At 40.2% G+C, this 22617-nt stretch overlaps 1 protein-coding gene across 1 annotated transcript in view; it reads right to left on the minus strand.

Annotated features, from left to right (window-relative positions):
* MOCOS (molybdenum cofactor sulfurase) overlaps positions 1-22617 on the minus strand; it is a 100275-nt gene that overhangs the window by 41121 nt on the left and 36537 nt on the right. Inside the window, exons 9-11 of the mRNA XM_043996713.1 lie at positions 20679-20841; positions 8854-8935; positions 3152-3276 (exon numbers count right to left, since the gene is read on the minus strand). Coding sequence (XP_043852648.1) covers positions 3152-3276; positions 8854-8935; positions 20679-20841 — 370 coding nt within the window. The remainder of the gene's footprint in view (positions 1-3151; positions 3277-8853; positions 8936-20678; positions 20842-22617) is intronic.

Below are 22617 nucleotides of genomic sequence, written 5' to 3' on the forward strand. Positions count from 1 at the left end.
CAGATACCTTTGCCCAGCCACGATCACTTCATGTGACCCCTTATGAAGCTTAGACTTAGTCTGAACACACCTTATGAAGTTCACCAAAGGAAGACTCAACATCTCTAAACACGCTTTGCAATGGGAGGGTCATGCTAATGTGTTTGGGGACAGGTGAGTTTCCAGCTAATAATAATAACAATTCACATTTACATAGTACTTAGAGATTTACAAAATGCTTTCCTCAAGTCTCCATGAGGAAGATTAGTGCACCTGCCACTATCCACATTTTTCAGATGAAGGAATTAAGGCTCAGAGAGATCAAATAACTTGCCTGAGTTCCCACGGGTAATAAGCATCAAAGGCCAGGATTCCAATCCAAGGAGCCTGAGTAGAGTTAGTGTTCTTTTCATTAACATATAGAGGACAGTTCAGTGGCACAGTACAAGGAGTTCCTGTGCTGGAGTGGGGAGGAGCTGAATTCAAATTTGAGACCTCAGACACTTACTAGCTATGTGACCCCCAGGCAGGTCACTTAACCCCATTGGCCTCAGTTTCCTTATCTGTAAAATAAGCTGGAGAAGGAAATGGACAACCACTCCAGTGTCTTTGCCAAGTAAATCCCAAATGGGGTCATGGAGAGTCAGACACAACTGGAACAAGTCAAAAACAACAAATCATCTGCAAATTAGTAGATTGTATTGTAGTTACTTCTGTTTTCAGAGCAGTCTGGTGCAGAGCTGAGGGCTTCACTAAGTGTCCTTGACTCATCATACACACTTTATCATAGCTACAAAGGGCTGACCACCACTTGATAATGTCTGGTTGCTGGGGTTCAGCTATGGTACCTTGAGAGAAGCTAAACAGATCAGTTGGGAGCAGAGACAATCCTAAATTATGAAAGTATGAAAAAGTGTCATGTGACTCCCAAATATTAGTAATAGTAGGCTTCCGCCAGTGGCGGACAACCATGGATCAGCGCCTTGAAAAGCCACAGGCCACAGTGTGGCTTTGTGTATCTACCCCATGAGGAGTAGCTGGAGTGTCCTCTCCAGGGCACTGGCCTGGGCGGATCAATTAGAAAACAAGCTGTTGCCCATGTGGCAGGTTTTCCCTTTCCACGACATTGGTGGATCCAAAGGAAAGGCAAAGCCAGTACAGTTTGGCACCAGTGCTGCTGCAGGAGTTTCCAGAGGGATGTGATGTCCAGCATCCAACTGCCTAAGGGACTCTGACTCCTGATTTTTCCTCAGGGTTAACTCCCGAAGCCTTTCCCATATACGGGTATAGCCGAAAGGCAGCAGAGGTTTAAAATCAGGGTTCCTTCCCCTAGGCGAGTTGCCTGCCAAGGCTAATGAGCCCCACCTGCCCAAAACTCCCAAATATAGGAACTTTAGAACATGCTAAAAGTGACCTAGGGGCGTGATTTACAAATTCCTTGAGATAAGTCAATCAAATTTCAGTTAGGTAAAGCATGTGGTTTGTATAAAAATATATTCTATGGGGCAGCTAGGTGGCACAATGGATAAAGCATCAGCCCTGGATTCAGGAGGACCTGAGTTCAAATCTGATCTCAGACACTTGACACTGTGACCCTGGGCAAGTTACTTAACCCTCAAGAGAGAGAGGATGATAGAGCTAGAACTAGGAGGGATCTTAGACTCACCTAAATCCAACAACCCTCTTTTTGCTGTTGTTCAGTCATTTAAGTCATGTCCAACTCTCCATGACTCCTCTTTGGGGTTTTCTTGGCAATGATACTGGCTTTGGGTTTGCCATTTCTTTCCCCAGCTCATTTTACAGATGAGGAAACTGAGTCAAACAGGGTAAAGTGACCTGCCTGGGGTCACACAGCTAGTAAGTGTCTGAGGTCTCAAATTTGAACTCGGGTCCTCTTGACTCCAGGGCCGACACTCTATGCACTACGGTACCACTTAGGTGCTCTAACCCTCCTTTTACAAATAAGGAAATGGAGGGCTGTAGAAATTAAACAACTTCCCCTAGTTGACACAAGTAGTAAAATGACAAAGCCAGGATCTGGGGTCCTATAACTTCCAGTTCATGGCTATCTCCAGTGCACCACGCTGACTCCCCCACCAAGTCTATGCTTCATCATAATGTGGAGGGTACTTTGGGTTCTGGAATACTGTGCTCTGGCAGCTGGAAATGCTTTAAATATGGCCTGAAGACAAAGGGAAATTGGAGCTGACTAGAAAGTGGATTTACAGGTCCTCCTTGAAGAGGCAAATAAGAGAGGTGGTGGAGCTATTTTCATCATGAATCAAAAGACAAAAATAAGATTTCATAGGAAATTTGATCCTTCTGTCTTGCGGTGCTCATGAGAAATAATTGCCACAAAAGAAAACAAGCATAAAAATAATTGCAAGCTCATGCAATAGCATCTTCTGGAGAGAAAGAGAATGTAGAGAATCTGTTCCAAGTACCCGATAATACCATTCAACTAAATCAACACAACTAATAACACAGGGTGAAATCACTCTGTGATCTCAGTGCAAAGATGGGAATAAGGGAAGGACAGCGAAGAATAGGTTGGAAAACATAGACAGAGATCTAGTATTGGAAAATACCTTCAAGGCTATCTGATTCCACCCCCTCATTTTATATATGAAGAAGCTGAGACCCAGAAAAGTTAAATGACTTGCCTATAGTTCCACAGGTAGGATCAGAATCAGGATATGATTCTATACTGTCTCTTTTGTACCTACAAACACCATGCATTTACAGATTAAGGAACTAAAACTAAAACACAGAAAGATTAAGCAATTTGCCAAGGGGCAGAGGCAAGACTAAAACCTATGTATTCTGGCAGGAGCCTGGTGCTTGATAATTTATTAGGTGAACAAGAAAATTCCTGCATTATATCAAAAAACTTTTTTAAGTAAGCTCTACATAAGTCTGAGACCTGAACCTTGGAAAAGAAAGGTTGAAGTCAAATCTTGAAACCCTCTTAAATAGCCGGTCTACCATTACACAATCACTAACCAATAATATGTCAATAGGTCAGTGATTTCTCCTTTCTAATATGAAAGATGGTAGACTCTCAGCTTTATATATAAGAATATATCTTCCCATAAATTAACTCCACATGTAATCCTGATGTGCGTAAGGGCCAACATCCCAACTTTCCAAGAGCCAAGATAAATTCATTTACCTTTTCTATGTTTCTTATTTCCACTTCTTTGGAAATTTGAACTCTGTTTGATCAAACGACAATGACAACCAAAAAATGTTGACAACCAATCTGAAATTTTTCCCCCACAATCATAAGTATTTACCCTGGAAAGAAAAAGGCACAGAGACTGTTAGTCTTTCTTTAAGCAATAATCTATAATCACTCCCAATTTTCTTTTAATAATCAAATCCAAGGACAACAAAATCTTGGTTAACCAACACTTAGGTTAAGTGGAACTTCTAAGTAACACTCAGAAGCATATGGGGTGGGGGCAGAGGGAGAATGAAGGTTTTTAAAGGCAGAGCCAGAATTGACAGTTTTGATAAGACACTTAAAAGCTGCTGCTTGTGTGAACCCTTCAGGAGGAAAATAAAGCTTTAGAAATCATTTTGGAAAGCTTTATACATGTAATTATGGCCATCAAAAGCCACAAAGCTTAGAATTTCACACTTTATAAGAATTACAGCCTTGGTATTTGAAAAAGCCCTAAGGTCATTCATAGTTTTGACTTGTTTTTTGATCCTGCTTTTTTGAGGAGGGAAGAGAAAGGAGGAGATACATGCAAGTCTCTGAAAAATAGGTAAACACTGCCAGGTTTTGTTATGCGATGTCCTAAACATGTGATTTGAGAGTTACAAACACAGGTGTTCTTAAAATCCTCTTTACTTCTTTTTCTACTAAGAAAAAAAAAAAACCAAACACCTAACCTTGGTCTGGAAAATCGAGGCCAACACGAGATTTCTTTTTGTAGTGTGATGTTTAAAATCTAAATTGTGGTCGCCTTAAATTAGAAGCTTTAGCACCAGTCCTTGGGCATTAAACATTTATTAAAGCATACAGATATTCCCACGGAGTTCAGAAAGTTAAGAAAAAAGCCTATTTAGCCTAGAGGTGTGGTGTGGTGTGGTGTGGTGTGGTGTGGTGTGGTGTGGTGTGGTGTGGTGTGGTGTGGTGTGGTGTGGTGTGGTGTGGTGTGGTGTGGTGTGGTGTGGTGTGGTGTGGTGTGGTGTGGTGTGGTGTGGTGTGGTGTGGTGTGGTGTGGTGTGGTGTGGTGTGGTGTGGTGTGGTGTGGTGTGGTGTGGTGTGGTGTGGTGTGGTGTGGTGTGGTGTGGTGTGGTGTGGTGTGGTGTGGTGTGGTGTGGTGTGGTGTGGTGTGGTGTGGTGTGGTGTGGTGTGGTGTGGTGTGGTGTGGTTCTTCCTCAAGTCCTCTGCCACAAGCCTGCTTCAGTCACAAACTCTCTCCAGCAAACTCATTGTGGAAGCTTTTTATAAATCCGGAACAGAGGCGGTCCTTACACACTGCTTCAAGCTGATTGGTTGGTGTCATCCAAATCCATTGGTTCTGAAGGTGTTCTCAAGGTGTGATTACAATCCAGTTAACTTGAAGTAGGCTAATCACTCTCACTTGATTCAATCAGTCTAGATTAATCTCCAGGTGGGTCTTTGAGTATCTGCTAAATCTCATTATTTCATCACAGTAGCTTTGCTTTGCTTGTGGGCTTTTAAGAGATTGCCTGTAGAGGCCATTTTTAACAAGGAATTTTGTCAGAAGTACAGGATAACACCCAACTAACTTTTTTTTTTACACAGAACATCTTACCCTCTTTTATCTACGTGGTTATCTGAGGTGTTACTGAACAACTTCTGAAAATATCCAGTCCAATAATTTCTCAGTCTGTGCAATGCACAGAACTGCAACTGTTAGAAGGCAGATACATAGAATAATGAAGAAAAAATTTTAATGTTCAATTATATTTCAAAATTCAATGGCTCTCACATACTAGCTGTGTGACCCTGGGCAAGTCACTTAACCCCAATTGCCTAAAAAAAATATTCAGTGGCTCTGTGAGCTCCTTGACGGGAGTGCTGCTCCCAATTGTATCCATTTCAATCCATCCACATCCTGCCCTTGTCTTGCTAGGAATCCTATAAAGGATTTGCCCAGCCCAACACAATGGAGACATTTCTCTAGGCCTGTCAACATTCCAAGAATAACGGGCTGCACTTGGGCCACCTGCCTATTTTCCTCTCCTTTTCCAATCATACATTTCCTACAAGACATCTTTTATTCTATTTCCAGATCTCAAGTAATCTTCAGTAATATGAATAAGTAGGTTTAGCCTACTTACATTCATCATCCAGCTACCAAATATCAGTGGATTACCCATGATTCCAGTTCTCCAGAGATTGTGGAGTACTCATGTGAGTACATGATTTGCAGCCATTTGCCATCATTGCGAGAATACTGCTATTAAAAAGATGGCTTGCAAAGTAATAGCTTGTGGTCACTAAATGTACAGATCAATTTTCCTAATGCAATCTGATCTGAATTCTTCTAGTCCCTTATGTATTTGCAGTATTTGTCTAAGGTGTGTGTGTGTATGTTCATATATATGTATGTGTATATGTGTATGTGTGTGTGCATGTGTATGTATAGGTGTATATGTGTACATGCATACATAGAGGCTATCTGAATAGGCTGCCCATCCAACTATATTTAATAATCTCTTATTTATATATTATTATCATGTAAATAATGAGTGAGGAATGACACAGACAGATCTAAACTTTGGGAAAATCATGTTAGCAGATGAACAGAGTACAGACTAGAGAGGAGAAAGATCTGAGGTAAGGAGACCAATTAGAAGGCGAATGCAATAATCTAGTCAAGAGGTCATGAGGGTCTGAAGGAGGGTTGTGGCTGTGTGAGTGAAAAGAAGGGGTTGGATATGAAAGATGTTATAAAGGTAGAAACAAAATTTGGAGATGGATTGGCTATGCAGGTCAAGGGAGAGCCAGGAGTGGAGGATGACATTGACTCTGCAAACCTGAATGACTAGGGAGATGGCAATGCCCTACTCAGTAATTGGGAAGTTCAGAAGGGAGAGACTGAAGAAAAGATGAGTTCTGTTATGGACACGTCAAGTTTGAGAGATCTATGGGAATTCCAGTTTGTTGGGAAAGCTTTTAATGATTGGAGACTGGAGCTCAAGAGACAAACTAGCCTGGACATTTGTATTTTCCTTTGTGGTCTAATCTTATTTCAATAGATGTGGGCATCCAAACAAAAAGGAAAAGGATATATATGTGCAAAAACATTTGTAACAGTTCTTTTTGTGGTGACAAAGAATTGGAAAGTGAGAGTACCCATCAACTAGGGAAAAACAATCAATTTCAGGATGTGAATTTTAGATTAAATATCATTGTTCTGTCTGGTGTCAGAGAAAACTGGAGTTTTATGACCTAAAGCAGAGTGAAGTGAGTAGAGTCAGAAGAATAATTTATACAATAACAATATATTATAATTAACTATAATAATAAAAAAACAATTTTGGAAGACCAGAATTCTGATCAACACAATGACCAACATTGTTCCAGAGAACTGACGATGAAATATGCTACCCACTTTCTGACAGAGAAGTGATGGACTTCAGGGAGCAGACAGACCTTTTTTTGGATGTGGCTAATGTAGAAATTTGTTTTATGTGACTATGCGTGTTTATAATAAGGGGTTTGGGGTGGGGTTATTTTGCTCTCAATAGGAAGGATTGAGGAGGTAAGAGGGAGAAAATGCAGATCTTCATGAAAATAATATAAAATTGAATTTTAAAATATAGTTGTAGATCTCACTGAGGAGGTTTTATTCTATTCTAGAGTTACTATCAGTACTAGATACTCGGTACTATGAATACAAAGTCATCCAGCATGGCACAATAGAGAGAGCCCTGAATTTAGAGTCACAGGGCCTGGATTTGGATCGTCCTTTGGCCAGTTATTATCACTTATGAGACCTTGGGCCAAATCACTTCACCTCTCTGGGCCTCAGTTTCCTCATCTATAAAGTAAGAGCGTTTATTCAGGTTCCTTCCAAAGCTAAATTTATGATCCTATAACCAGGTATTATGATTCTGTTACCCACCAAAAGGAATATCAGGAAGGCTTTATAATCTATGGGAATCTCTCTTTGATTTGAACTCTACAGAGGACATAATGATGATGTCTTTGGGAGGCAAGCAGGACTACATATCTTCTTGTTTTATTCCCCTTTTGATGCTGATGATCAAAGGATCACTGAACAAAATAATCTCTGTGGTCGCATCTATCAAAGAATCTTGTATGATTATAGCATATACATGGAAGATCGCTTGTTAGAGAAGAGTCCTTAAGGCTTCATCTTGCTCTACTGAATAAAATGTTCTTCTGTAATCTACAATCAATAAACACTTTTCAATAAATTTTGTATCTGTGAAGATATGGTCTGCTGGAAAATATAGCTTGTAAAAATCTATCTAGAGGGGCAGCTAGGTGGCACAGTGGATAGAGCACCAGCCCTGGAGTCAGGAGTACCTGAGTTCAAATCCGGCCTCAGACATTTGACACTTTCTAGCTGTGTGACCTTGGGCAAGTCACTTAACCCCAATTGCCTCACTAAAAAAAAATAAAAAATTAAAAAAAAATCTATCTAGGGGCAGCTAGGTGGCTCAGTGAATAGAGCACCGGCCCCGGAGTCAGGAGGACCTGAGTTCAAATCCGACCTCAGATACTTAACACTTACTAGCTGTGTGACCCTGGGCAAGTCATTTAACCCCAATTGCCTCACTAAAAAAAGATTAAAGATACAGGAGTGATCTGCCATCTACTTCTCTAGCTCATTTTATAGATGAGGAAACTGAGACAAACAGGGTTAAGTGACTTGCCCAGGGTCATATAGCTAGTAAGTGTCTGAGGCCAAATTTGAATTCAGATAGATGGTCTTCCTGACTCCAGGCCCAGCACTCTATCCTTTGTACCACCTATCTGCTGTCAACCTATTTACTGCCGCCCATAATTTAAAGCATGCAAATTGGCTCAAGAGAGTTGTCATGTACTCAGACCCTAGATAATGACACTATTATTCTTTTTACTATTTTCTACCTTATCTAAGAAGCTTCAGGTTCCAAACACCCAAGAAGCAATAACTGTACAGATAATAAACATTTGTATGGAGGGGTAGAATCCTTGAATCTGGGAATATACAGATAAGAATATCTAATAGACCCCAGCCCAAGACCATAGGAAAAATCAAATGCCATCCCCTTTCTTTTTTCCCCATTCTTCGAATCCCTCTCAACAGTTTAAATGCTAAAAGAATCTCAAGTATAAATCTGGGAAGGCATTAAATTAAAATACTAAAAAGCGCAAAGCAAGATTGGTAAGTCAAAAATGAGTTAGAACTCTCATAGTCTATATGGGCAGCTGAGGTTTCTCCTGTATGTAGGAAAGGCACCTTACCATATTGCTCTTTTTGTGTACCTGCAATACATATAATAGTAGCAGACCTGAAGACAAAAACCTCATAAATCTTGTAGAACATTCCTCCACCTAGAAATACCTGAAGTCACAATAAGACGTCACCATGGGACCAAATGACAGGTGATGAAACCTAAAAATCGCATAAATTTGCACAAGAGCTATCTTTTATCTTTCTGACGTGGCCACTAACTACAGCATTGCCCATTTGCTGGTAATCGATGAGAAAACCAGTAAGTTCTCTAAATACTATAAGTTAAACATTGTAAATAATTTATCATTATCATAGAAAAACATATTTGCCTAATATCTACTATGGACCACTAGGATATCTAAATACTTATAATACACTAAGAAATCAAAATCAGAGATTTGCATTTTTTAATTCTTACCTGTCTGCACAGACTTTGCTCTGACAAATTGGATACTCTTCTCCACTATTTTCATCTAGAGGTACATCTATAGGTTCCATCCCTACATGAATAAAGGTTAAAGACAATTATTATACCCGAAAAGTATAACTAAGCAATTAGAAGATTCTTTAGTTGAACTGACAGTTGCTCGTACTAAGTACATGACAGGGCCTTGGGGATCTTTTTGCTATATGGTGTCATGATCCCCCTGCCAACACAACCCTTTCTTTTCAGTCCTCTCTTTTTACTATTAGGAGACACCCTGTTTTCCAGCAAGCAAGCTGTGTCTTGAGCTTGATTGGCATAACAACAATCCTCTGCATTCTCCCTATGGATGAACTCAACTGCAGCAAAATCCCAGAATTGTTTCCGTACCAGCCCCAGGTGGTCCCTGAGCTCGGACAAGCACCTGCAAAACCCATGTTCTGGTCATGAAGCCATGCTAAGAATCAGACTTATCTCACTGTTGTTGTTACTCCTCACTGTGTAGCCACTGCTATATGAATTTATATTTGACCTCCTAGAGGAGGCCCCAACACATGTGTCTGGTTTCCCTCCTGCAATGGAATAAAGAAAGCTTTTTGCTTGTGACCATTGTTAAATCTTTGGTTTTATTTTGTTCTTATTTTGTTTTATTTCTTATAGTTAACTGTGGTTGTGATGACCTGTATGGGAGCCTTGGTGTTTTTAGAATTAACAAGTAGTTGCATGGCCACTGTGACTTTTTGATCATTTGTTTTCAGACTTGACAATACAGATTTTTTGGTCCATCTTTTCTTCAACAGATCCTTGGACACCACAACCAGGACTCTTTCTATTATACTAGGCTGCAGATGTATACACTTGCCCTGGGTTCAAATTCACACTTGTTGTATCCACAAATGAATCATGAACCTCAATTTCCTTATCTACAAATTGGAAATAATAATATTTAGATTCCCTACTTTAAAGGTGAATTGTTGGGGTAGCTAGGTGGTACAGTGGACAGAGCACTGGCCCTGGATTCAGGAGTACCTGAGTTCAAATCTGGTCTCCGACACTTAACACTTACTAGCTGTGTGACCCTGGGCAAGTCACTTAACCCCAATTGCCTCACCAAAAAAAAAAAGTGAATTGTTAAGAAAGTTTGTTAAAGTATTTATGGAGACAGGGACTAGAACTGTGATTTCATTAGTGTAACAAACTTGTAGGTGAGGAAATTCCTTCTACCAAATGTAGGTCAGCACCTTCTCTGAAATTTAGAACCCATAAGCACTAAGAAATTAAGTGACATATCCAAAGTCACACAACCAGTATGCAGGTTTAGACTTGAATTTAAGTCTTCCTGGCTTCCAGGTTGGTTCCCTACCCATTACATCATGCTGCCTCTTCAAAGCATTATACAGATATGAATCATTATTACTCTCAGCAGATAAACTCTCCCTGTTACTTCTTTTTTTTTTTGGTGAGGCAATTGGGGTTAAGTGACTTGCCCAGGATCACACAGCTAGTGTCAAGTGTCTGAGGTCAGATTTGAACTCAGGTCCTCCTGACTCCAGGGCCAGTGCTCTATCCACTGCACCACCTAGCTGCCCCTCCCTGTTACTTCTGATAAGGGGTTACATAGAACAGTAGAAAGAATGTTAAACAGAGGGGAAGGTGGGAGGAAGAGATTTGGAACTGAAAATAAAATAAAATTGGATTTCTTTAAAAAAAAAAGACAACTTTAGAGTCAGAGTACTTTGGCTTCTGGGGTTAGTGGCTATGTCAGAAAGATAAAAAGTAGCTCTTGTACAAATTTATGCAATTTACTGGTGTCATCACCTGTCATTTGGTCCCATGGTACAGGACTCTGTCTTCTTATTGGGACTTCAGGCATTTCTGGGTGGAGGAAGTCTTCTGACTTCCACTTGTGACCCACACAAGACACTTTATGTCTTGTCTCAGTTTTCTCATATAGAAAATAAGGAAGCTGGATTACAAGGCCTCTGTGGACCTTTTCAGGTCTAAATCTATGATCCTATGCCCCTACTAACCCAAAGCCTGAAACTCACGAAGTGACAACATCTGTTTTAGTCCTCTGAGAGCCATGTGCCTCTTAAAAGGCAAAACTATGTCAGCAGAAATAGTGGGATTAAGAAGTTAAGAGAAGTTGTATGTTTTTTACCCCTTCTTAAGAGCAAGAAATTCTGAGAATATTCTGAGTAATATTACCAAGTATAAATCCCACTCCTGCTCAGTTTAGATGGTCAGAGGGATAGCTCTGTGCTTCCCATGGAGGGAAACAATTCCTGACTGGCTGAGAGAAGGCTGAATGCAATGTTATGGGCCTATGCAAGGAACAAGGCTTTCAGACACACTTTTGGGGGAGGGGAAAGAAGAGTGAGAAAGGAGAGAGGGAGGGAGAGAAGGAAAGAGGAAAGAAGGGACAGTGGAGAGGGGAGAGAGGAAAGGGGAGAAAGAGGTGGGGAGAAAGAGGAGGAGGAAGGAAATATAGAAGAAGAGGGGAAGAAAGAGGCATAGAGAGAATAGAGGAAGGGAAGATAGTCAAGGCAGAGGGGGAAGAGAGAAAGGAGGGAGGAAGGAAGGGAGAGAGAGAAAGAGGAAAAGAGAAAAAGAAAAGGAGGGGGAAGATAGAAGAAGAGGGGGAGAAAGAAGGATAGAGAGGAGAAGGAAAAGGAAGAGAGAGAAGAATAGAGAAAGGGAAGATAGTCAAGGCAGAGGGGGAAGAGAGAAAAGAGGCAGGAAAAGCATGGACTCTGAATGGTAGACTAGAGCTCTAGAGCTACAGATCAGGAGCAAAGGCAGCCTCCATGATGTCCCTGGACTTCTGATCCCATAGCCCCAGAGAGTGGACTCCCTTTAATGAAATTATTTCCTCTCTCCTGATTTGAGCTGAGATTTTACCTCACTCCCAACTGAAAAATTCTTTTACTCTTGTGTATTTTTTGGTATATCCATCAGAACTTCTCCAATGTCTATTCACTGTTTTGCTTGGATAAATGGCTTTACTTGCTCTTTACTATTCACAAGGATCTTTTGTGTAGTCAGTGTTTGGTGGGAAAGGACTAAGATGATGAGTGTAAGGTAAGGGTTACTCTCCCCTTTAGACATGAGGGAAGGGCTTTCACTCTGAACTTTTCACCCCTACCCAGGGTCTTTGTTTTTAACGATTTGCTATCTTACCCTGACTTCCACATCTCAACTTGTAAAAAACAATATTTTTAACCCAAGGATCAATTTTACATTTATTCCTTTTCAATTTTGTCTTTTTTTTTTTTTTGGTGAGGCAACTGGGGTTAAGTGACTTGCCCAGGGTCACACAGCTAGTAAGTGTTAAGTGTCTGAGGTCTGATTTGAACTCAGGTCCTCCTGACTCCAGGGCCGGTGCTCTATCTACTGCACCACCTAGCTGCCCCTCAATTTTGTCTTACTGAAATGAGCCCCATATTTTAACTTGTCAAGAGTTTGTTAGAGGGGCAGCTAGGTGGCGCAGTGGATAGAGCACCGGCCCTGGAGTCAGGAGTACCTGAGTTCAAATCCAGCCTCAGACACTTAACACTTACTAGCTGTGTGACCCTGGGCAAGTCACTTAACCCCAACTGCCTCACTTAAAAAAAGGGGGGGCAGCTAGATGGTACAGTGGATAGAGCACCAGCCCTGGAGTCAGGAGGTCCTGAGTTCAAATCCAGCCTTAGACACTTAACACTTACTAGCTGTGTGACCCTAGGCAAGTCACTTAACCCCAATTGCCTCACACACAAAAAAAAAGTTTGTTAGATACTGATTATGTCATCCAGTATGTTAACTATCCCTCCCAAATTGGTGTCATCTGAACATTTGATAAGCATGCCAAGTCAGTGATAAATATGTTACATAGCACAAGGTCAACCACAGATCACTGGGGCCCTTCAATAGAAATCCCCAACTAATTTACACTTAATTTAAACTAATTACTCTAAGAGATTTACAGGTCACAGAAGCCAGCAAGATGGCAGATGAAACACTTTCTTCAAAGCCTTTAACTCTCAACCCCCCCCCGCAAAAGAGTAATAATACACCATTTGTAGGGCATCTACAACTGAATCCATAGACTAAACAGAATCCCTGGACAAGGTAAGATCCTTGTGAATTAAAAATAGAGAATGATATCCCTTCAAATGCTCATTCAGTGCCCCTTTCCCAGAAGAAAGCAAAAAAGGTAACCTGAAGCCCTGGAGATGCTGCTTGGGATGCTTCTAGATACAGAGACACTACTGGCACATACAATATAGCAAGCAACAGACACTGATTCCACCCAGGCATTTGAGGGGTGGGGGAGAAGAATCAAAAGTATGCTGCCCTCTGACTAGACCTAGACTTAGTTTAGAGACACCTCAGGCTACAGAGATTACCTGGAACGTATCACCTGCTCTCCTCCTACTCTGCAGAAAGTGACAGACAAGGATATAGCCCCCAAAATGTGGAGAGTCAAGGAAGAAATTGGGATAGGGATAAGGAAGCAACTGTGTGTGGTTGTACTGGACCTAAAGAAAAGGGGACTAAAACACAGGTAAGATCAATCCTGTCCCCCTAGAGGTTACTGAATAGACATGTGAAACCTACATCCCCTAACAGGTTCAGCTGGAGATGGAAACAACTCAGGGCTGTACTGATCAGCAATGAGGGAAGGCAGAGAGTAACAGGGAAATATAAGGAAAGAGAAAAAACAAGTGTTCTGAGATGTGGTCATTCAATGGATCGTGAATCCACCTAAATGTATGGTAGGTGAGTCTACATCTAACCATCTTTTCCATAAGAATAGTACCAATTGGGGCAGCTAGGTGGCGCAGTGGATAGAGCACCAGCCCTGGAGTCAGGAGGACCTGAGTTCAGGTCTGGCCTCAGGCACATGACACTAGCTGTGTGACCCTGGGCAAGTCACTTAACCCCAATTGCCTCACTAAAAAAAAAAAAAAAGAAGAGAAAAGAAATCATATTCTTTCATGTAGAGTTTTCCCTTCTCTGAATTCTTTATAGTATATACTATCCAGTCTGGAAGTTCAATATATATTACAGTGTATTTTTCCTTAGATTTTCAACTCCTTTAGGGTAGGGACTTTGTCCTTCTGTTTCCATCGTATCCCCCATAAGACTTAGAACAGATCTCCACATCCATAAGACAACTTAATAAATAACATTTTCAATAACTAAAATTATCAACTATCTAAGTAAGTACAATGGATCTACATTGGCTGACCAAATACCTTTAGGTGCTGAAATTCCATTTTAAAGACACTTTCTGAATTAGGAACACTCACCTTTACAAACATCTATATGCATGAGCAGCCAAGTGTTGTTTCCCCTTCCCTCCCCTAGTCCCCATTGTGTTATTCCAGGGTTAGCAGCAAGAGAACACAGATAATATTGAAGAAATGGATTTTTTTGTTAGTGAACAATGTTAGGTCACTGAGAGCACTTTTCAATTCTTCAAAGACAAGCCAAATCACTCTCCTACTGCTTTATGTGTCCAGTTAATTTATGTATTTACAGAGCTAAACTGCACATTCAACTGTATGTGACAGTCTCGACCATACATATATAATGTGAAAAGATAAAAATTGATATTACCTCTAATTTCTACTATATTGATTCTATTCTGCAATTGACCCTATTTCCCATGTTGTTAAGCCACATTTCCCAGCTCTAGAGTTAAACTCAAGAATGCAGTTGCCCCTCCTAACCAGTTTAAAGGTGTGGATGAAAGGAAATGGTATCATTCATGCAGTTAGTCCCTGGAACATCTCCTTGTAGTCTATAAGCTCCAACCAGATTAACCTGATGCCATCCCCCCACAAGACAAGTTATCTGTCCTTGCCTGTCCTTGTGCACTTAGAAAAAGTTTGGTCTCCTAACCAAGATTATAAGAGACATATGAGTCCCATAAAACAATTAATATTCCTTAATTGTCAGAGAAGGGTGTGATTAACCACACCTGAATGACAACCCACTTTCCCCAGTGTAGCCAATTATAATGTTCCCTAATTACCCAGACCCCCTCCTTTTCTGTGTGTCACTAAAGAGGATCCCCCCTTCTCAGTAAGACCACTGGCCTTATTGAGGTGGCCAGTCTGACCTACTATATTAAATTATACATATCACTGTTAATAAGTTGATTTTGCTCAGAGATTATACTTTCACTGCATTGACTCGCCACCATACATACATACATACTTTTATAACAAGGAAAAGGAGAGGATTTTATTTTGAATGGAACTAAGCATAAGAAGAATCAATACATTCAACCTCTGAAGTCCTTAAAAGGGTCCAGAAGTCCCTTTCATAATCTCCATAAACATGTCCTATTTCGTCATTATCTAATTAAAACTTTCTTTCTCAAACTCCAGCCTTTAAGAAAAAGAAAATCCTATCTATTTTGACCAGTCCCCTCCTAAGCCTCAGGTATTATGAGAAAAGAGTCTGTTGATGGTGCCAGGAAGACAGAGGCAAGAGACTTGATAAGTGGAAAGAATATTCCTCTGGATTCAGATGATTTGGGTTTAAATCCTATCTCTCCTTGCTTTTTACAATACTGTGTGCCCGGGGCAGCTAGATGGCGAAGTGGATAGAGCACCAGCCCTGGATTCAGGAGGACCTGAGTTCAAATCTCACTTTAGACACTTACTTGCTGTGTGACCCTGAGCAAGTAACTTAACCCAAATTTCCTTGGATATCCAGGGCCATCCCTAGTTGTCCTGATGTATATCTTGCCACTTGACCTAAGTGGCTCTGGAGAAGAGAGTGAGGTTGGTAACCTTGCACAGCCCTCCCTCACTTAAATCCAATTCAGTGCAAGTCATGACATCACAGTGATGTCATGGTCCTCTTCAAGAACAAAGGACAAACAACAACAATCTAAAGCAGTCTCAATTTTTCCAAATGTTTAAAAGTGTTGGGAGGAGGGTGGTACTGTTATTATTATACTAAACACTAGGACAAACAACAACAGCTGTCCAAGTGACCCTTCTTGGGTTACTTGGATCGTGCTCACACCAATTTAAATAGAGAAAACTAATGGTATATTTCTAATTTTGTTTTCCTGATTTTTAAAAACTATGCCCACTCCCCTCCCCAGACCAATCCCTATGCATGCTCCAGCGCAACCCTCTAGTACATTAGTATTACAACAGTGTTATTTGCTACTATTTTCCCAATTGAAATGTGGCCACTTAAAACATTTCTTTTCTATGGTAAAATGTGTTGCAAGTTCCAAATGCCCTAAGACATTGTGGAAGGCAACCTATTTTTCAGCTGGGGATTTACTCTAAAATTGCCAAGAATTTAAGAGAACATGTTTATGGATAGCTGTCATATGACATTTTAAATAATTTGTTTTATTTATATATTTGGTCTTTATAGTACAGTCATTTCCTATCCCACCCACAGAATTGAACTCTCACTTTTGGCCAAAAAAAAATCAATCAGAAAAGAGACCTGATACAGAAACTTTGTATTATAGTATGTGTATATTTTGTTCTGGTAGTCCCTGTCCTCTCTACTGTGAGTAAAAAGAGATGTGTTGTTATCTCTTCTCCAAAACTTTCACTTTCTTCTTTATTTCTCAGAATTCAACTTCCTTTTCGGTTTTTTTCATTTACATAGTTGTGGTCATTATATATATTATTTTCTTGATTCTGCTTATTTCACTCTATTTTGGTTCATACAAATCATCTCACATTTCTCCAAAGTTCTCATTTTCATCTTTTCTTACTATATATTCTATTACATTAACATACCAATGTTTTTTCATTTATTCCTCTCCTTCCATTTTGTTTCTAGTCATCTGCTACCACTAAGAGTGCTACCATGACAACTTCAGCATACACTGGATATTTGTTTCTGCCTTTACTTCTTTGGGGGTATATATCCTGTAATTGCATTGCTGGGTCAAAAGGGTATGGACAGTTTGGTCACTTTTCTTACATAACTCTAAACTGAAACTCTAATTGACCATTTCCCAACTTCATCAACAGTGTGTCCTATCTTAACCAACTGAAATGCGCCTTCTATCCTTACTACTCTACTGAAACTGCTCTCTCAAAGGTTGCCAGTGACCTCCTAATAGCTAAATCCAAAGGCCTTTTCTGTTTCTCTCCCTCCCTCCCCCACTTCTCTCTCTCTCTCTCTCTCTCTCTCTCTTCCCCCCCCCCGCCCCCGTTTTGTTTAACCTCTCAATTCCCTTGCAATGTTCTACTTCTTTGACTTTCACAATACCATAGTTTCCTGGTTCTCTTTTTCTACCTCTCTGATTCCCTCTCAGTTCCCTTTGTTGGCCCCTGACCAACATGCTCACCAAGAACAAATGACATCAGCCCTATCCTCTTGTCTTTCTCTACTACCCTTCCATAGAAAATGCATAGCCCTATGAGTATAGCTCACAATTCTCAAGCCTCAGCCATTTACTTCTCTCCTAAGGTCTAGTTCCCCATCACCAATTACTGTCACTTGAAATACAATACGTCTAAAAACAAGCATATTATTTTCTACCCCAGATTTCCTTATTTCTGGCAATAGCATCATCATTCATCCAATTACTCAGACTTGAAATCCCAGTGTCACTTTTGACTTCTTCTTCCACACTTTCCATATCCAATCCCCAAATCTCTTCATAATTGTTTTTACATTTGAGTGAGGATAATAACAATAGCACCTGCCTCACAGAGTTGTTGTGAGGACCAAACATGTTCACACAAATAAATACACACACACACACACACACACATATAAAACATTTAGCAAACCTTAAAGCAATATATAACATTCAATTGTCATAAATTTTAGTGGTCATGGTTACTTCCATTCTTACCGCAACCCCACTTCTTTGAGCCTTCCTAGCTGGTTACCCTATCCCTAGTCTGACGATCTTATACATCATCAAACAACTTTCTTTCATTCAATCAATTATTCATTCAGATCTATCCTCACAACATGAGAATATAAATCCACCCAACATTGGAACCAACAATCTTGTGTTGGTTTTCCTAAAACCCTGCTTTCATTGTGTTGCTCTCCTCAAAAACATTAGAGGGTTCCACAGGGATAAAATCCAGACTGAACCTTGGTATCCAAAGCCCTTCACAATCTGATCCCAATCTACTTTTCCATCTGCTACTACTCCCTATTAGACACATGTACTAATCCTGCCCGCTTACCACCTCCATGCACTACATCACCTTCTTCTCTTTTCTCTGACATACAGGCAAATGTTTCTGCCCATCTATCGAAATTCTACTTAGCTTTGAAGACCCAGTTCAAATTCTACCTAGAAGCATTCCTCCATCATGACAATGCACAGCGATCACTTCTTCCCCAGAAACCCTCTGACATTTTTGTCTCTACCAATCCAATCTTTGGGTAATTATATACTGCTTTTCTATTATGTAACTGTTCTATGCATGTTTCATGTGTCCAAGTAGTTTATAAATTTCTTGAGGTCAAGAGTCATGCCACTTAGGCCATTCATCCATTTAATACTTATCTACTGCAGGCACCATGTTGTGGGTGGGGAGGGTAGTGGAAACACAAAAACAACAAAGTTATTATTATCTCCACAAACTCCTAAGAGACTTGGCATTTGGAAAATTCTTAGATTGTCCTTTTGGAGCAAAGGATACTCATATAAATAGAGAATATAATGAATAGCTGCATTTGAGTGCAGGAAGGCACTAACCCCTCTCCTAGTTCCAATAAGGAGGGAAGCAAGACTTCTTTCCTTCCCCTTTTGCTTTCTTTTGCTCAGGAAATGTGGAAAAACAACAGAAGGGTTTTATAGGAAAAGAAGCTAGGTTTGAAGATGTAGCATTAATATCATGAGTCTACCCTTTCCCCCTAGGGTTAAACTGTTTATAGTAATAATAATTTTTAAAAGATGAAAACAAAGGCTTGCCAGATGCCAAAGAAGAACATGTTCAGAAATCTTTGCGTTTGGGGTTAAGGTTACATTATGTTATGTAATAGCAACACCCACTGGCCACATGGAGAACATCTCAGCACACTCTTAGCCTTGCTAAAAGTTTCCATTAGACCTATCACACCCAATAGAATGATAGAACTACCTAAAAGCCTTTTTTTTAAGCTGGGATGGCCAGAGGAGGAATGAGAGCTAACATTGTCAAATATAGGGGCCGGGATAGGCTTTCCATTAAAAATGATCTCAGAAAAGTTAAAGCTGACTGTTCATCACAGGATCATTGGCAAATCAAAGGAATTCATTAGACTCACAGGTGAAAGTGACATTATAAAATTCCATATCAGATTCCTTACGTTTTTCCCCAGAAGTCCCAGATTCTCAGGAGTCTCTACACACTTTCAGCTCACCAAACTTGCAGTGAAAATGAACCTTACAGAGGGCAACTAGGTGGCACAGTGGATAAAGTGCCAGCCCTGGATTCAGGAGGACCTGAGTTCAAATCCAGCCTCAGATACTTGACACTTACTGGCTGTGTGACCCTGGGCAAGTCACTTAACCTTCATTGCCTCGCCAAAACCAAAAGAAACCAAAACAACAACAAAAAAATAAGCAACTCCTGACACCTGCTCTACTAAAATTATAATAATATATGATATACACATAGTGCTTTATACTTTATGAAGTTGTAGAAATGGAATGAATAAGGAGTTTACTAATCACTTTGATTAGCTTGAGCTCCTTTATTATCCATCAAAGGCTTAAATAACTTGGGAATCAAAATCAGCCAATTAGGAAGCAGAAATTGTGTTGCTCAAGTTTGATATACCAATGATCCTTTTCAGTATCCACTGGGTGAACCTGGAACCCCTCTGCAGTCCACAAATTGGTTCATACCGGCCTCAAATGGACAGGCTGGTGATGCAACATCAAAAATAAAATAGGCCCTACCCTCAAGAAACTTACAATCTAATGGGGAAGACAACATGTACATGAATAATAATATGCAAAATATAGAGAGATTAAATACAAGGTGGTTGGGGGGATTGGACACCATAAGCTTGGGAATCAGGAAAGGCCTCAGCTTTGAAGGAAACCACGGGTTGTAGGAAACAGAGACACAAGGAGAAAATACATTCCAAGCATGAGAGATAATGTATACAAAGGCACTATGACCAGAGATGGGAGTAGTACTTGTGAAGATCAGGCCATTTTGGCTGAAATGAAGAGTGTGTGAAGGAGAGGAACATATGTAACCCACAGCCTATACATGAACTTCTTACCAGAATCACTCTCTCCCTTCTGGGACCAGGAGAGATTTTGGAACCCCATTCCTTCTCTACAGAAGTTGGAAGCCAGAAAGACTATGATGTGTCTTCTCTCAAGCTATCACCAACTCTGCCTTTACACAGGAAACAATCATTGAAAAATCAATCTCCACTAATGAGGAGTCATGGAAATGGGCTAGGGGCCCTGGGTTACATTTCCAACAGGGCTGGAAAAGTAATTTTGAGCCGGTGACCCAGAAGTACTAGGCATTCACCATATTGTATTTAGTAGGAGAGTGATATGGTCAGACATGTGTTTTCCTCCTCCATCATCTCATTGTTGTCTTAACAACAACCCTGTCAGGGAGGCTTGGCCTGTGCTATTATTCTCATTTTACAGAAGAAGAAACTGAGGGTCAAATATATGAACTATTTTGCCTTGTTATTCTATTCATGCTCTTTCTAGACCTTTCATTTTGACCCACAAAACCTAATAAACTCAACATGATGGACAGCTGAGAGCAGAATTGAGGCTTTTTTGTCTTTCCATGGTACCACCCTGCTTCTGACAAAGGAGGGAATGTGAACAAGAGTGGCTGATTGCTTCTCACCTTCAGCTGTGATGACCATTGTCTTTCGATTCAGATCTATGAAGGGTTTAATTAAGCACAGACGAGGCTCCTGCTTCTGACTGAGGCAAACTCCATTGTGATTCACAACCATCCAATTTCGGTCATATAACAATCCTTGGTTTCCAATTGGCCATTTGGATACCTTCCAGAGAATCAAAATAAAACTTTAAAATTAAAAATGTAGGCCTGCTTTAGATAAGAACCCTTTACATAAATTATTGGAAACATATTTTTAGCATAATTTGCACACTGACTTCTCAAAAGTTAGAGGATTATAACTTAATTATATAACATTATGTGATTACAATTATTTAATTATAATTTAAGAGCAGCTAGATGGTGCCAGTGTGGATAGAGTGCCAAGCCTGGAGTCAGGAAGACTTATCTACCTGAGTTCAAGTCTGGCCTCAGACACTTCCTAGCTGTGTGACCCTGAGCCAGTCACTTAACCCTGTTTGCCCCAGTAAAATATAAGCCCCTTGAGGTCAAGGACTGGTTTTTGTTGTGCCTTTGTTGTGCCAATGTACCCTAGAGCCTAATACAGTATCATCATGGGCCTCTATTAAATGGATGTTGGATTGGATCGCCCAGATAGAATATTTGTCTATCAGTCAACCAGTCGATAAACATTTATTAATCACCAGACCCTGTGGTAAGCCCTGGGAATAGAAAAATGAACCAGGAGAAATGGACATAAAACAACCAATAAAATAAATTCCAGATACAGCAAGGATCTCTCCAAGTTAGAGAACTGGGCTCAATGTATTATGAAAATGGAGTTCAGAAGAACTTCAGGAGTGCACAAGAGACTCTGTGTCATCCATTGATCTTTTCAGTAACACCTATACATGTTACATAGCATTGTCAGTAAGTAATCTGATCACAAGAGACAGAAGCATACTAAGGCAATAATAAAAATAACTGACTTTTCTTTTTCCCAAAGAGATCATAAAAAAGGGAAAAGTCTCACATGTACAAAAATATTTATAGCTGCTCTTTTTGTGGTGGCAAGGAATTGGAAATTATGGGGATGCCCATCAACCAGGGAATGGCTGAACAAGTTATGGTATATGAATGTAATGGAATTCTATTGTGCTGTAAGAAATGATGAGCAGGAGGAGTTCAGAGAAACCTGGAAGGACTTGCATGAACTGATGATGAGTGAGAGGAGCAGAACCAGGAGAACATTGTACACAGTAACAGCAACATTATGTGTTGATCAACTGTGATAGACTAGATTCTTCTCAGCAATCCAATGGTTCAAGAAAGTTCCAAAGAACTCGTGATGGAAAAGGCTCTCCAAATCCAGGAAAAAAAAAAAAAAGGAAAAAAAAAGGAACTGTGGACTATGGATGCTGAGTGGACCATACTATTTCTTTTGTTTTTGGTGCTGTTGTTTTTCTTTTTTGAGGTTTTTCCTTTTTACTCTGATGCTTCTCATAACATGACTAATGTTATGTTTGATGTTATTGTGTATATATATATATATATAAAACCTACATCAGATTACTTGCTGTCTAGGGGAGGGAGAAGGGAGGGGAGGGAGGGAGAAAAATTTCAAATTGGAAATCTTATCTAAACAAATGTTGAAAACTTAAATAAATAAATAGTAATAATAATAATAATAACTGACTTTGTCAGTTTTCAAAATACCTTACGTGCACTATCTCATTAGTGAACCAGGCCTACCTCAATGATTATATAGTATGAAATTTTTTTCTTTGCTTTGAGATGAGGTTGCTATATGGAGATAAAAATTATGCTAAAAGTGGAGTACTCTCAGGGCCATGTTTAAAAAACATATCTGGGCTGGTGGGGATCCCAGAGCCTGTGCAGTCCTCTTGCTTTCCCCTCCTGGGGCTGCCTCTCTGCACTTGGCCTTAGGCTTTCCCATGAGGCCCAAGGTGGGAAGATGGAC

This window comes from Dromiciops gliroides, chromosome 1 (genome assembly GCF_019393635.1).
Source record: "Dromiciops gliroides isolate mDroGli1 chromosome 1, mDroGli1.pri, whole genome shotgun sequence".
Taxonomy (NCBI): Eukaryota; Metazoa; Chordata; class Mammalia; order Microbiotheria; family Microbiotheriidae; genus Dromiciops; species Dromiciops gliroides.